The sequence below is a fragment of the Podarcis bocagei genome, assembly GCF_964188305.1.
Source record: "Podarcis bocagei genome assembly, chromosome: 9".
Lineage (NCBI taxonomy): Eukaryota > Metazoa > Chordata > Lepidosauria > Squamata > Lacertidae > Podarcis > Podarcis bocagei.
The window spans coordinates 45,283,556-45,298,804 of NC_138134.1; the positions used below are offsets into that span (position 1 = coordinate 45,283,556).

General features: G+C 42.0%; 1 protein-coding gene across 1 annotated transcript; it reads left to right on the forward strand.

Annotated features, from left to right (window-relative positions):
* Positions 1 to 5,734: 5,734 nt before the first annotated feature.
* PCDH18 (protocadherin 18) lies at positions 5,735 to 14,457 on the forward strand. The gene is made up of 4 exons (XM_081209409.1): positions 5,735 to 8,754; positions 9,830 to 9,915; positions 10,028 to 10,191; positions 13,276 to 14,457. The coding sequence occupies exons 1-4, from the start codon at positions 6,196 to 6,198 to the stop codon at positions 13,941 to 13,943; spliced, it is 3,477 nt and encodes a 1,158-aa protein (XP_081065535.1). The 5' UTR covers positions 5,735 to 6,195; the 3' UTR covers positions 13,944 to 14,457.
* The last annotated feature ends 792 nt before the right edge of the window (positions 14,458 to 15,249 follow it).

Sequence of the window (15,249 nt, forward strand, 5' to 3'; positions counted from 1 at the left end):
TTTGTGACTAAAGCCTACCATGTCAAAGGTGGACTGGGGTTTAAGGGAAATTCAAACAAAACTCTTTCATACAAAGGAAGCCAAGCGAAAGCCCCAACTGCTTGTAAGCAGTTTACTTGATGATAACCTAGAATGTCTAAATTTTCTGCCACAGTTTCACAGCCACTCAGTTTTTAAATGAATTTCTGCCTAGCTCCTCGGTTGTGAGGAATGTGCTACTCTTTAAAGCTGATTTTTCCCTACCCCATTCTTAAACATAAAAATTATCTAGCTGTTCTATAAATATTTGACCACACTGAGATATCAGCAGTGGCCATGAGCCTAATTCTAGACATGGCAGAGCTGTCAGTTTCATAACTGATTGATTGATTGATTGATAACCTTTGGAAGACTAAAGCCATGTTCTAGGAGATGTCTGCAGGTATATATTTTCTGTCTAGAGGTAACACAATATGTCCCAACCTCTAAACCAAGGGGAATCATGTAATAAAGAATGACTGTGTGAAGACAAGCTAATAAGTGCTGTAATACTAAGAGTCATCCCTGCATTTGCTGAACTGCTGTGCATAAGAACAGGTTCGTTTGGTATCTATATTAATTTACATTTCCATTTTCAATATTTCAGTGCTCAGCTCTGAAATTATTTCCCCTTATTAATTATTTAAATGCTCTTAAAAAGGGCAACAGCTTCATTTCCAACAACACAATAATATTAATGGAAATTGAAAAGGTCCTTTAATAAAACAATTTTCCAATTATGGCCAGAGGGGGTAAATGTACTTGGAGTTTAAAAAAATAAATAAATTAGAAAGGTTTACTAGAGCTGCAAGAAAATCTGTTTCGCAGCTAATGGAATTAGGTTATCTTTGAATTCTCTTCACCCCAACTTAGAATGGACACTAATTCCTTTCTTTGCTCTTTTGGTGTTTGCAAAGGGGCTCACTAAAGCCTGCATTGATATAATTATTGGCTTGGATTGTTAGAGATTTAGGCCAGATGGCTATAGGTTTCTAAAGTCCCAGTTGCTTGTCTTAGATTTTTGAGTTTGCCTATAGGGTTTGGGGATCAGAACTTTGAAAAGGTTGCAAACTTGTAAAACAGCATTATTCATGGGGGCAGAATGTTCATCGGCGTGACCCACTACTAAATACATTCATTATAGGCATTTCTATTCTACACAATTTGCTACACGGCACTGGTTTCTGAAAAAAAAGAGAGGAAGAGACAATAGCATATAAAATGCTTTCGAATGCTTAAAAAGAAGGCGAGCTCACACTGTGACTCTTCTGTCTTCTTCTTTTGCCACAAGAAGCTTCTTAGTGACTTCAGTTGAATTCTATTTTGTTGTTGGGGGGGGGATTGGAAATTCAGAGTTTTACTTATTACATCTGGGGCATGGTTACAGGTAATGAGAGAACGGAACCCAGGAGAGAGGGAGGGAAATGATGGAAAGATTATGAGCATTGCAAATAAAGCAGTGGATAAAGACATCAAAGAAATAATGTAAAGAAAATGAAAGTGTGGCAAGATAATGATGAACTGGAACAAAAATGCAGAGAAGGGGAAGGAAAAGCACGCCATAAATTATTATCCTTGAAATGAAAGGAAATCTATCAAGTTTCTTCACCCTGGAAGCAGGATGAAGCTCGCATAATAATCCAGAGCAAATTTTATATCCAACAGGTCCCCCAATATGATAATTGTAGAGATGTAATAATACTTTGGATCACAGTATACCATGGCTATATCATGCACCACGGATGTATATATGCATTTGTGCTGTGAATATGTATAGGTATGTACACACTCACATGTTATTTATAGTATTGCATGTATAATAATGCAATAGCCATGGAATTCAAGATGTGTACATGGTTCTGCTCTCCCCCACCTTATCCTCACAAAAGGTTGTTTAGGCTGAAAGCTATTGATTGGCCCAAGGTCACCCAATGAGCTTCATGATTAAATGGGGGTTTGTATCATGATCTCTCAGGACTTAGTCCAACATTTTAACCCTTACACCATACTGGCTATATATGTATATTGCTAATTTCTGAAAAGATTGCTACCCAACAGGTCAGAAATTGGAATAATCCTGCATCAGGGTGGAACACTGAAGTAAAACAACAGGCCATTGTGCTCAGGGACAGACTCTAGCAGGGTATCTGTCCCTGAGCCCAGTATCAAAGAGGGAGAGCTCATGTATCCATAATCCAGTGGTAAAGTGTAGAAACCCAAAGAAAAGATGCTGTTCATTTAAGTGATAGCCAATGCGTTGCTCTACACTTGCTGTTGGACTACAAATACCATTGGCCATGCTAGTTGGGGCTGATGGGAGTTGCAGTCCAATGATATCTGAAGGGTACTACATGACTACCTTTAAGTAAGGGACAGATAATGCAGACCAGACAATGGTGAACTTCAAATTTAATGAATCCATGGAAAAAACACAAAATCCATGCAAAGCAGATCATTCAGGGAGGAGACATGCCAGAAAACACAACTCCTATGCACAGGAAGCAAGACAAGGCAAAGGCTCCAGATCAGGTGAATCTACAGAGAGAACTTAAGCTGAATGCAGTCCCAATCCCAATATGTTTGCCTAGTGACAGAACAAACCCAGAATCCATGGCAGAGAACATAGAACTCAAACAAAGCAGTTCATTCAAGAAACTCTTAGCATGCATGAACAGCCAATAACTTCAGTTGGTCTCCTCTAGGTAGGACTTGCCTTGAATACCATCTACAAACTTCTAATGAAGAAGAATCCACGGCTTTCCACTCTTCCCCTGTCAAACAGTTCATACCACCAGAAAGCTATTTCCATTGTTTAGGCTAAATCCTTTTTCTTGTAATCTGAACCCAGTAGATCTACTCTCTGGAGCAACAGGGGGCATGGAATTGCTCCATCATCTTTGTGGTAGCCCTTCAAATATTTGATTATAGCTATCATATCACTTCTTAATTGTCTCATATCTATGTAAACATGCCAACTCTTTCAACATTTCCTCATAGAATTGGTCTCCAGGCCCTCCACCCATCTAAATTGCTCTCCTCTGTTTCAGTTTGTCAACATCCTTCTAAAATCTGTGGTGCTCAGAATAGAAAAATGTTGTCTGAACAGACTTTTTTTGGCTAGCATGGTGTTTGGGAAGCTTTGTGAAACTCTTTGTGATCACAGCTTTCTGTCCCCTAAATGCTCACAGAATGATGACTTACTAATCTGCTATGGAACCTTTCTAGCTATTCATGTCAAGCTGACTAATCAGTTGTTGCCTGCCTTCTCTGTCCCCCTTTTGAAAATATGGGGACATTTGCCTACTTTCAGTTTTGTAGCATTTACCTTATTCTCCAATTTTTTTAAAAAAAAATTTGACAGATGCTATTTGATATTACGTCTGAAAGATTCTTTAGTATCCTAGGATGCAGGGCTTCACTGCTTCCTAGGATACTGCTCTTTTCTTACAACTCAATTCATTTATCATTTGATCTATTATTGCCAGGTCAAGCACATCTTTCTTGACTGCGGCTAAGGGTTCACCCACACTTCCTTTTGTGCCACACATTCTAGGCACAGGTCAAGGATTACCAGGTCCATATCTGAACAGGTTTTTTTTTCTTCCCCCACCGCTTTCCCTTGGAAAACCTGCACTTTACTGCTGAATCAGAGAACAAGGCAATCTGCAGAAAACCCAATTGCTGTTGGCTCCAATTAGCAAGAAAAGGTGGGTTTTCCCAGACAAAGTGGCAGGGGGAAAAAACCAAAACACTTGGATAAAGTCCTGGAAATCGTGGATCTGTGCTTAGAAATATGGCAGAAAAGGAACTATGGATGAGCCTTAAGGCAAAGTGAAAGTTGAACAGCTCCACCTTCTCTTTGTCACCTACTTTCATTTCTCCATCTTCTCTTTGCAGTGGACCTACCATTTCCTTGTTCTTCCCCATTCTCGGAGCATGGCCTGCAAACCATTTTTATTATTATTAAGATCTCATGCTAAGCCCTACATCCAGCTATGAGTTGCAGTCAACAAGCTTTCAGTAATGACAATCAAGCCATATTTGCTTTCCTGCTAAAATGTGAAGCCCATTGTATTTATCTCCCATACAGAGACACCAGAAACCTTGGACTGTATCACCTCCTTTCTATTGTTTAATTACACGTTAGAATTTACTCGCATTGGCATCCCAGTTTAGCTCATATTCCAATCTCCAGCAGATGATGTCATCCTATCTTCTAGTATTTCATTAACCTCCCATACAGGACTCAGTTTAAAGTCCTCCTTATCAGGAAATTTCTGCCAAATACATGAGTTTGCATTTAGTGAAGTCATCACATTCATGGAAGGGCTTCTACTCATGCAATGGACCTTCCCCTCCCTCTTTTGCCCCACCCATCCCTGCTGTGTGTTCCAGTGCCCCTTAAAGCTGTTTTGGGGGCTCCTCTGATCTGGTGTGGGGGGGGGGGAGTTTCATTGCAGGAGAAAGTATAATAGTTTGTTACTATGTTATGTATTTTTGTGTTTTTATATTGTCAATCACTTTGTGATCCTTGAATGGCGGGCAATATAGAAATGTTAACAACAACAACAGCAACAACCAACCAACTGCTTTGACCATAAATGACAGAGCACTGCAATGTGTGAAATTGTGTTCTGTTAAACTTAATGAGAGCACTGCCATTGGTAGATCACAACCATCACCCTTTAGAGAAGGCATGGCCAAAGCCCGCTGGTCAATTTAATCTGGCCCCCATGGCAGTATATGTCTTGGGGTAAAAGCTCAAAAACTTAGGGGTAAAATTGCAAAAAAAAAATCAAATCAACATGGCCCTCATGCATGTTCACTTCTTCAAATCTGGCCCTCTTTGAAAAAAATTTGGGCACCCCTGCTTTAGAGGATCCCTACCATATTTGCCCTATGGTGTGCCCCACAGCTTCTTATGATAAAAGTGTTTTACATGTGGACACAATGCTTTAGCATGCTCCATCATGCTAAAAGGAAAGGGTCTTTTAAAAGGAAGATGAAAGGGAGCTTCTGAAGAACTACAAGGGCTACAGTAAGTGGGGCTGGGGGAAGTACAGGGAAGGCAAACACACACATCAGTGCCAAATGCTATATATACTTTCATCAGAAGCCAGCGAAAGGACAAGGCTATGCAAGCATTTTCTTGACTTTAAGATGAAGGGAAGCAAATGCTTAAAAGTAAAAAGGCTATTATAAGGGGGGGGGAGAGAGAAGACAAAAGGGGAAAAGATTGCTTAGAAATCAGAAGCAGCATCTTAATATTCCTCAAAAGAGAGGGGGGGACCAAGGCTGAGGGAGGGCAAACTTCTTCACTCCGCAAAACTTACTCGAAAAAAGATTCGCTTTGGTTACAGCAACTTTGAAGTCCACGCATGAGGGGATTCTTGAAAGCGCTCATTAAAATTACAAACAAGACCCCAAACGAAAACAAAACCAAGCCCACCCCCGTCGAAACCATCATAAAGAGGAGAACAAAAAAGTTGATTTAAAGTAGCTCTTTAGCCAGTCGCCTACTTTTGGGGGTGGGGGTGGGTGTAACGGCACGCTCACAGAAAGTGAACGTAGGGTGGGGGAGGGAGAGAGGGAGAAGGAGCTGCCCCCTCCTTCCTCCAGCTCCTTCCTCCACCCCTTTTTTTTTTTTTTTTTGCATGTGTGTGACTTCACTGTCCTTTGATTTGGAAGCCCGCTGATTGGCTGGAAGCAATTCAACACATGCAGCCGGGCAAAAAGCTTTGTCTGAGTTGGAGTGAAGTTCTCCAGATTTTTAGACGGGAGTCAGCAATCGAGGCTGCTTAGTCGGCAGCCGAGCAGGGAAAGGAAAGAGGATCTCTTCGGGGGAAAGAGCCCAGCGCCGAGCCAGCGTCAGTTCCTTCCTCCACACGCACTCGGCGGAGAGTAAACTGCAGAGGCAGGAGGAGGAGGAGGAGGAGAAGGAAGAGGAATAAAAGCCCTGATGTGCCAACCCTCCTGGACTAGAGCGCAGCAGCACAATCCAGCCGGCTCGCCTCCAGGATGTATAAGGGAGTCCCGCCACCATCTGCATGCATGTAAGCAACTTTTCTGAGCTCGGAGAGGATATCGGAACTGTGCTGGGTTGCAGAAGGACTCTTGCTTCTTCTTTTTTGGTACAGTTTTTGGGGGCGTGGGGAGTGGGGTGGGGAAGGCAAATGCATGCGGAGACATCGAGCAGAAGTTGAGAGAAGCGCTTTGCGAACTTGTGGGGAAGGAAAGGCTTTCGTGATGCCGAGGCTGAGCGCCGGCAAGACGCACTTGGCCGCCCTGCTCGCCCTGGCGACGGTGGCGGCTTGCTGGGGAGGCGCCGCGGGCAAGACTTTGAAATACCGGATCTACGAGGAGCAGAGGGTGGGCTCGGTCATCGCGCGGCTCTCGGAAGACGTGGCAGACGTTTTGTACCGGCTGCCCAACCCTTCCTCCGTACGCTTCCGAGCCATGCAGAGGGGCAACTCTCCCTTGCTGAAGGTCCGCGAGGATAACGGCGAGATCAGCATCGGCGCCAAGATCGACCGCGAGCAACTGTGCCAGAAGAACTTGAACTGCTCCATCGAGTTCGACGTGATCACGCTGCCCACCGAGCACCTCCAGCTTTTCCACATCGAGGTGGAGGTGCTGGATATTAACGACAACTCGCCGCAGTTCTCCCGAGCGCTCATCCCCCTCGAGATCTCCGAGAGCGCCGCTGTGGGCACCCGGATCCCTCTGGACAGCGCTTTCGACCCGGACGTCGGGGACAATTCCCTGTACACGTACTCGCTGTCGGCCAACGACTTCTTCACCATCGAAGTGCGCACGAGGACCGACGGGGCCAAGTATGCCGAGCTGATCGTGGTGAGTGAGCTGGACCGGGAGCTGAAATCGAGCTACGAGCTCCAGCTGACCGCCTCGGACAACGGGGTGCCTCAGCGCAGTGGGTCTTCCATCCTGAAGATCAGCATTTCCGATTCCAATGACAACAGTCCCGTTTTCGAGCAGCAGACCTATATCATCCAGCTGTTGGAGAACTCCCGAGTTGGGACTTTGCTCATCGACCTCAACGCGACTGATCCGGATGAGGGGGCGAATGGGAAAGTTGTCTATTCTTTCAGTAGCCACGTGTCTTCCAAGATCATCGAGACTTTTAAGATGGACTCTGAGAGGGGGCAGCTGACCCTTCTCAGGCCAGTGGACTATGAAACCACCAAATCCTATGAAATTGATGCCCAGGCTCAAGATCTGGGTCCCAATTCTATCCCAGCTCACTGCAAGATTATCATCAAGGTTGTGGACGTGAACGACAACAAGCCAGATATCAATTTAAACCTGATGTCTCCTGGGAAGGAGGAAATTGCTTACATTTCTGAGAAGGCTTCGGTAGAGACATTTGTGGCCCTGGTGAGAGTGCAAGACAAAGATTCTGGGTTGAATGGAGAGGTGGTGTGCAAGCTCCATGGGCATGGTCACTTTAAACTCCAAAAGACCTATGAAAACAACTATTTCATCTTAACAAATACTACTCTGGATCGAGAAAAGCGATCTGAATACAGCTTAACTGTCATAGCAGAAGACAGGGGGACCCCAAGTCTCTCTACAGTGAAACACTTTACTGTCCAGATCATTGATGAAAATGACAACCCACCTCAGTTCCAGACCAACAGATATGAAATTGTAATTCTGGAAAATAACTCTCCAGGTGCATATATCACCTCTGTTACAGCCACAGATCCAGATCTAGGAGATAATGGGCAGGTGACATACACTATCTTGGAGAGCTTTATTTTGGGAAGCTCCATAACTACCTATGTGACCATTGATCCTTCCAATGGAGCCATCTATGCACTTAGAACTTTTGATCATGAAGAAGTAAACCAAATTGCCTTTGTGGTTCAGGCTAGAGATGGAGGGAGTCAGCAACTTGCCAGCAATACAACAGTTGTGCTCACGATCATTGATGAAAATGACAATGCCCCTTGGATTATAGAGCCAGTACTGCACAACAATACAGCAAAGATTTCAATCCCCAAAGAAGCTGAAATCAACTACCCTGTCACTAGGATAAGAGCCATAGACAAAGACTCAGGGATGAACTCAGAACTCAGCTGTTCATTAGCAAGTAGTAGTGAGGACCACCTCTTCATAATGGACCCACAGACATGTGACATCTATCTCAATGCTAGCATTGAATCTGCCAAAACAACAGAATGGGAACTTTCAGTGGTGGTTCAGGACAAAGGAAGTCCTCAGCTCAGTACCAAAGCACTTCTGAAATGCAGTGTTGTTAAATATGTTTATCTGCCTTCAGCTACAGAAGCTACGTACATTAGCCAACCTTCTCTAGATGTTTCCATGATCACAATTATATCCTTAGGGGCAATATGTGCTGTTTTGCTAGTTATCATGGTTGTCTTTGCTACAAGGTGCAATCGTGAGAAAAAGGACACCAGATCCTATAACTGTCGTGTAGCAGAGTCCACATACCAGCATCATCCCAAAAGGCCATCAAGACAGATCCACAAAGGGGACATTACACTAGTGCCTACTGTTAATGGTACTTTGCCAATCAGGTCACACCATAAAGCTTCACCTTCATCATCTCCAACACTAGAAAGAGGGCAGATGAGCAGTCGCCAAAGCCACCACAGTCACCAGTCTCTAAACAGTCTGGTGACCATCTCATCAAATCACGTACCTGAGAATTTCTCCCTTGAGCTCACTCATGCTACACCTGCTGTTGAGGTAAGCTCACTTACTGTGCTACATGGACTAGTACTCACTCACAAATGCAAGCAGGCACCCCATGGCCATTTCACAGATTCATTATTTCAGAATGCAGTTGCAACCAGTGTGCCAACTGTGATGTATGATAATTGCACACACTTGTATTCTCAATCTCTCTCTGTATAGACTGGGAAGCCACGATTGACAGCAGCTTCCCAGTAACAGTACATCTTTGCACACAGTGCATGATTTTGAAACTGATTGTTACACTGTATTTGTTTCTGTGTTGGAAATATGTAATGTGTAAAATGGCCCTGTGTGTGTCTGAGTTTGTTTCTCTGTGTGTGTGTGTGTGTGTGTGTGTGTGTGACTTTTATGTGAATCGTGAAAGGCTACACAGCCCCTTGCTACACTGCCATGCAAATTAAACATTAAAAAAGAGTTACTCTTAATGCCATTATTATTGTTGTTAATCAAGGTTTCAAGCTTTATTTGGAACATTTCCCGCAAATGCTTCTAATAAAGTATGCTAAACTTGCATGTTCTTTGCCTCTCTATTTGAACACATTCCTTAGTGTATTTACATATACAAATGATACAAAACAATGAGGGCATATATTATCAATAGTGCTGCAATTCTAACTACAGCTGCTTTAACAGCTTGTGTCAACTGTGCATGCAAATCTGTTAATGAATATGTTTTAAGGCCCTGAGCCATAGCTCAAAACACTTGGATGTAAGGTGATTTTCTAGGCCCACTAACTTCAATGGAGCTAAATCCATTCACATCCAAATACTTTAGCTTGACTAGACTGAAGATCAGGTCTTTAATTATTTGGCATCCTCAGGCTAATAAAAGCAGGACTAAATTGTATTGGTAAAGTGTCATTAGATATTACCAATTGTCTTCTACTTTGGCTGTATTGTCTTATGTCTTTGCAACATGAAGAGGTTCAAAATGATTATTTTTAAAAAGCTGAAGTTTAAATAATAGTAGTAGTAATAATAATAATTTTTTTAACACATGTTTTCTCTTAGGGAGATATTTGGGCATTATTTTTCCGGAATCAGTCTTTTGTGCTTTTCTTTACAGGTCTCTCAACTTCTCTCAATGCTTCATCAAGGCCAGTATCAGCCAAGGCCAAGTTTTAGAGGAAACAAATATTCCAGAAGCTACAGGTGAGGGTTTTACTCAGATCAATGTTGAAAGCAGTTTTACCTGAGGAGAGGGCCCCGCACATAAGCCAATAGAGCATAACTCAATCCACATGTCACTTCTATTTTATCACAGGTACGCCCTTCAAGATATGGATAAGTTCAGCTTGAAAGACAGCGGCCGTGGTGACAGTGAAGCAGGAGACAGCGATTATGATTTGGGGAGAGATTCTCCAATTGACAGACTTCTTGGAGAAGGATTCAGTGACCTTTTCCTTACAGATGGGAGAATTCCTGCAGGTAAAAATGCAATGAAAGTTGAACAGTTTATTTACAGTGCTCCCTGCCAGTCACACTGAGACAACTTCACAATGACGAAAAACAATCTCTTTAACTTTCATGCTTTGAAAAAAACCAGTTTCCTTCTCCACATAGCAACACCTATAGCCCAATTTATGCTCAGGTACAGCATGGCACCTCGTATACCCAAAGTGCTGCACACTTGTCCAAGTTCAATGGCCACAAACACCACAACTGGTATTACTTGCAGTCCGATGAGTTGGCTCAAAGTGGGTAGTTCTTGCCCCTTATAATGGGTGGAGCCAATTTCATGGTTGCATTAAAATGCAAAATGAATGACAATTTGATATCTATTTTTGAGGATGGCGATATTCAATGCATGAGTTCTACAGATTTTGTGTTCAAAATGCCTTTTGAGAAATATATTCAAAAGGAAAGGCTATATGAGACCCAGTTCTCTGAAAAAAGTAGGAAAGCACATATGTATGCAGTTACCACAGTTGTTAGAATGGCGATTAGTGTTCCAGCCTGCCATTTGTAAACTCACACTGGGTGTCTGTTACTGAATTTTTATTGTTATGTGCCATAGTGGATGGCATAGTGGGGTGGCATAGCCCACTTGACCTCTGGTCAATTACATCAAAGTCAGCATGATGCAAACACACCAATGGAGACAAACTGGTACTCTCACAACTGGCATTTGCACCACACCAACCTCATCATTGACTTACCCCTCTACTTCCCATTAAGTAGCAGCTGCCCTGCCCTACCATGCCATCCACAACTGGCTATGTGCAGTGATCTAAAATCCTTAAACCTTACTAGGGGACCCTTCTATCCTTGTACTCCCAACATTAATTCCAAATAGTCTACCATGTTGCAACCTAATGAACAGTTTCTCTTATAGCAGGGATGGGGAATCTGTAGCTTTCCAGATGTTTGACTGCAACCACCATCATTCCTGATGATTGGCCACACTAGCTAAGGCTGATGGGAGTTGTAGTCTTACAGGGAAATTCTATGCATGTGTCTTCTTTCTTATTTGGCTATCACTCATAGCCGAGTGAGATTGTCTTCCATGAATGTGGTTTTAACGGTGTGTCCGTAAGTGGAGGCTAATTCTGGATCCACACATCCTTCCACAGTGGGGACATAGGTTTCTGGGCGGGAGTTGATCACAGTGAGGATTTGCCAAATGTGCCTTCCTCTTAGCTCATTTCTCCATTTTGTCCTGAGTTCGTGCTTCTTCAAAGTCCATAATGCCTTTGGTAGAGGTATGCATGTATACATAGAAGCAGGTCCCATTGCTTCTTAGGCTGCATTCATATGGGAGGAACAATAGTTCTATGTATTTTCAGATTGAAAAAGGGATCAGGTATGGGGGAAGACCACTGCCTGATACCTTGGGGAACTATTCCTGGTCAGTGTAGACAGTACTGTGCTAGATGAATGGGTAGTTCATAAGAAGTTGTCTCCTAACAATTCAACCTATCTCCATGGGTCAATACATCTTTACCCTTCTAAATACAATGTCACAGAACAATGTTTCTTGAGCTGTTTGATTCTGTAGTGGCAAATGAGAGCCAACATATGCTCATTATTCATTGGGTTCTTCAGATATTAAACAATGGAAAGTATTAATTGACAGAAATTATTTTCTAAACATTAAACATTTGCTATTAGGTCCTTCTAAAATAACTAACACAAATTTAGGCCATCAGACTCATAGGAGTTTCCCAACCTTCTATAGATATGTGCATTATGCTGATATAACAGCAGATTATTATTTTTTGCAGATGAATGTCCACCAATTATGAATGCACCAAACATTAGGTGATATCCAACTATAGTCATGCTAAGAGAATGCCCATTTAAATTAAGGGGTTTAAGTTAGTCCTTTGATGACTGTTAGGATAGCCATGTATATAATTGTTGATACTATGTAGAGGCAGGAGGAGTTGTACAATTTGTATTGGGCTTTCTGCCAAACAAAATGTCCACAAACATAACTCAGAGCAAAAGTATTTTCCAGTAACTATAGGAATGCCAAAATCTTTTTGTTGTTGTCCTTCAACACAAACTAATGTAAATGAGAACCATTTTCAACAATTGGATGGAATCTGTGTAAATCTTTACTCAGTTACCAAACCTGTCTATGTTTTGAGCATTTCAGTTCTCTAAACATACAGGCTTTTTGCAGCTTACCAATACACCAATAGTAACTTGACCATAGCCATCTCAACTTCTTCCAAGAACCGATATAAGGAAGCACAAAGCTAGATGATTATAAATATATTTAAGTGCAAAGAATACAATTGCAAGTGTAAAATTTAATCACATACATGGAACTTGGGATGGGTTTGAAGGCATATAGGCTACATTTATTTAGCCATCTTTATTAAGTTGATCAAAATGGGAAGAAACTTAAGTCAGTCTGTGAAATTCACTGTCACATAAATATAGTGACTCAGAAAGTTGATGTTACAACGCTCATTCACATATTAATCATTTTGTCAAGTCTTCTAATTCTGCTTTCTCCCCCCCCCCATGTTTGCAAATCCATATGCTGTTTCATAGCATAACATCCAAAGCAATTTACAACAAAAATGGGGTGGGAATTGACAGGGTAAAATATCCTCCAGTGTTTGGAGGAATTGGACCAGGCAATGGGGGCACAATGGAGGACAGAGGGCCAGTAGCATATCCCCATTACAATCACTTACATGAGGCTTACATGGATGGTTATGTTAAAGTCTTGTGGAAGAGGATTGAACACACATTCACTGATGGGGCAATCCTGTACATGCTTACTCTAGATGTAAGCCCTCCTTAGTTTAATAGGAATTCTTTCCATATAAGTGTTTATAGGAGGAATGGAGAACTTCTGGTCATTCAGTTCTTGCTCATCTCTGGCCATGCAGGTTCCTCATCCCTAAAGTCATAGCCTAAATGTTTTCTGTTCGAACCACTACCACTGCACTATAAATAAGCATGTCCCAGAAAGTTTCAAAGTTAAAAGTGACACTGTGACTAGTGCCTGGAAACTTAATGAATATTAACTTCTTGTTTTCATTTTACTGACAGCAATGAGACTGTGCACAGAAGAATGCAGAGTCCTGGGACATTCTGACCAGTGCTGGATGCCACCTCTGCCTTCTCCATCTTCTGATTACAGAAGTAATATGTTTATTCCTGGGGAGGAATTTCAGCCACAGCAAACTCAACCACCACAACAGCAGGTACTGGAAGAGGATGCTCAAGCCGTTGAGACGACTGAAAAGAAAAAGAGCTTTTCAACTTTTGGCAAAGAAAGTCAGAGCGAGGACGAAGCAGGTGACATGTGCACCTCATCCCTGCTGTCAGAAATGAACAGTGTTTTCCAGCGCCTTTTGCCTCCTTCATTAGATGCCTACACGGAATGCAACGAAATAGATCCCTCCAGCTCACTAGAGCGCAGGAAAGGACATTTGCCTGCCAAGACTGTAAGCTATCCACAAGGGGTGGCAGCTTGGGCAGCCAGCACACACTTCCAAAATCCTGCAAACAACACTGGGCTTCCTTTGGGGACTCACTCAGGGGCCCAGCCATCTTCTAAATGGCTGCCAGCCATGGAGGAAATCCCAGAGAATTATGAAGAAGATGACTTTGACAATGTGCTTAACCACCTCAGTGACGGTAAACATGAACTAATGGATGCTAGCGAGCTGGTGGCAGAAATTAACAAGCTGCTACAAGATGTCCGACAGAACTAGAGAGTTTTGTTTCATAGCATATTAATTTTCCATATTTATGGAAAACAGAGATGGGAACCCAGAATGAAAAGAACTGGCATTGCCAATTAGTTACATTTATCATAAATGTGTCTGTGTATGTTGAATATTAAAATACTGTATTTTCATATGTACACAATGCAAGTGTGATTATCTTTAACTGTATTTTAAAAATACATTTGTACCTTATATTTATGTGTAATTTAACAAATAAATTTTATTTTTGTACTCCCATGGCAAGCATGTTTTCCTACATATATGCACCTGGCACTGTTTGTGTCTGACATTCATTATTCTAACCACAAGAGTGTATAAAAACTAAGGGATGCCATTTTCCATGGGTTTCGCCCCCCCCCACCCCCACCCCCACAATCAACTGTTATGGTACAAAAATCAAATCAAGTGAAACCTTATCCAAATGTTAGTTTCAATAACTGATCTAACATCTTGTTACAATGTTTCATTCTTATAATAAAGAGTTATCAACTCCCTTGAAGCCTAGAAGTTCTTTTATTTTCAGGCTGGGACAAATCCATTCTCCCACAAAGTTAGGGGTGGGGGGTGATACGAAGAACAGCCTTGAACCCCAAGAACACATTGCATATATATATATATTCATATTCATGTGGAGCACAACTTTCAAAATATCTCTTGAAGACCCTTTGCAGAGGATTCAGATTGTAATAGGTCAGCTATTTACCAACTCTGTTGGTAAATTGTAGAAATACCGTTTCATGTATTGAGCCTATTTCTCCTTTCACACAACCCATGTCATGTCACCCATTTTTAAAATAAAAGCCATGTTATTGTTTGCTCAGTCTTTTAAAGATATGCTGTACATTGCAGGTGATGATGTTTTATAGATGCAAATAACATATGACTTTTGATCAAACATTGAGGCAGAAATGGAAGCCTAGGACAAAAAGCCAATTTCAACCTGCTAATGATATTCCACACATATGTATAGGGCAGCCATATGTCCTGTTTTACAGAGTATAGTGCTCTGTTTGCAGGTGTGCTCTATTTAAAAGGCTGCCTGGTCCGAATCACACAAGGGGTAAGGAGACCTGAACTTGCCCATCAGGAGTTAGCACCTGAACAGCAGGCTGAGAAGGGGCACCTGGTCAGTCTTCCCTGCTATTGTGAGATGCATTGCATTTCTATTTAGATTACTATAATTATTTCTATGTTTGCATCTGTAAATTTACATTAGCATATGAGAATTTCATGCAAATATACGCCTTTCTTTTCATCGTCACTTTTTCAAAGATGTATGTATCACCATTAA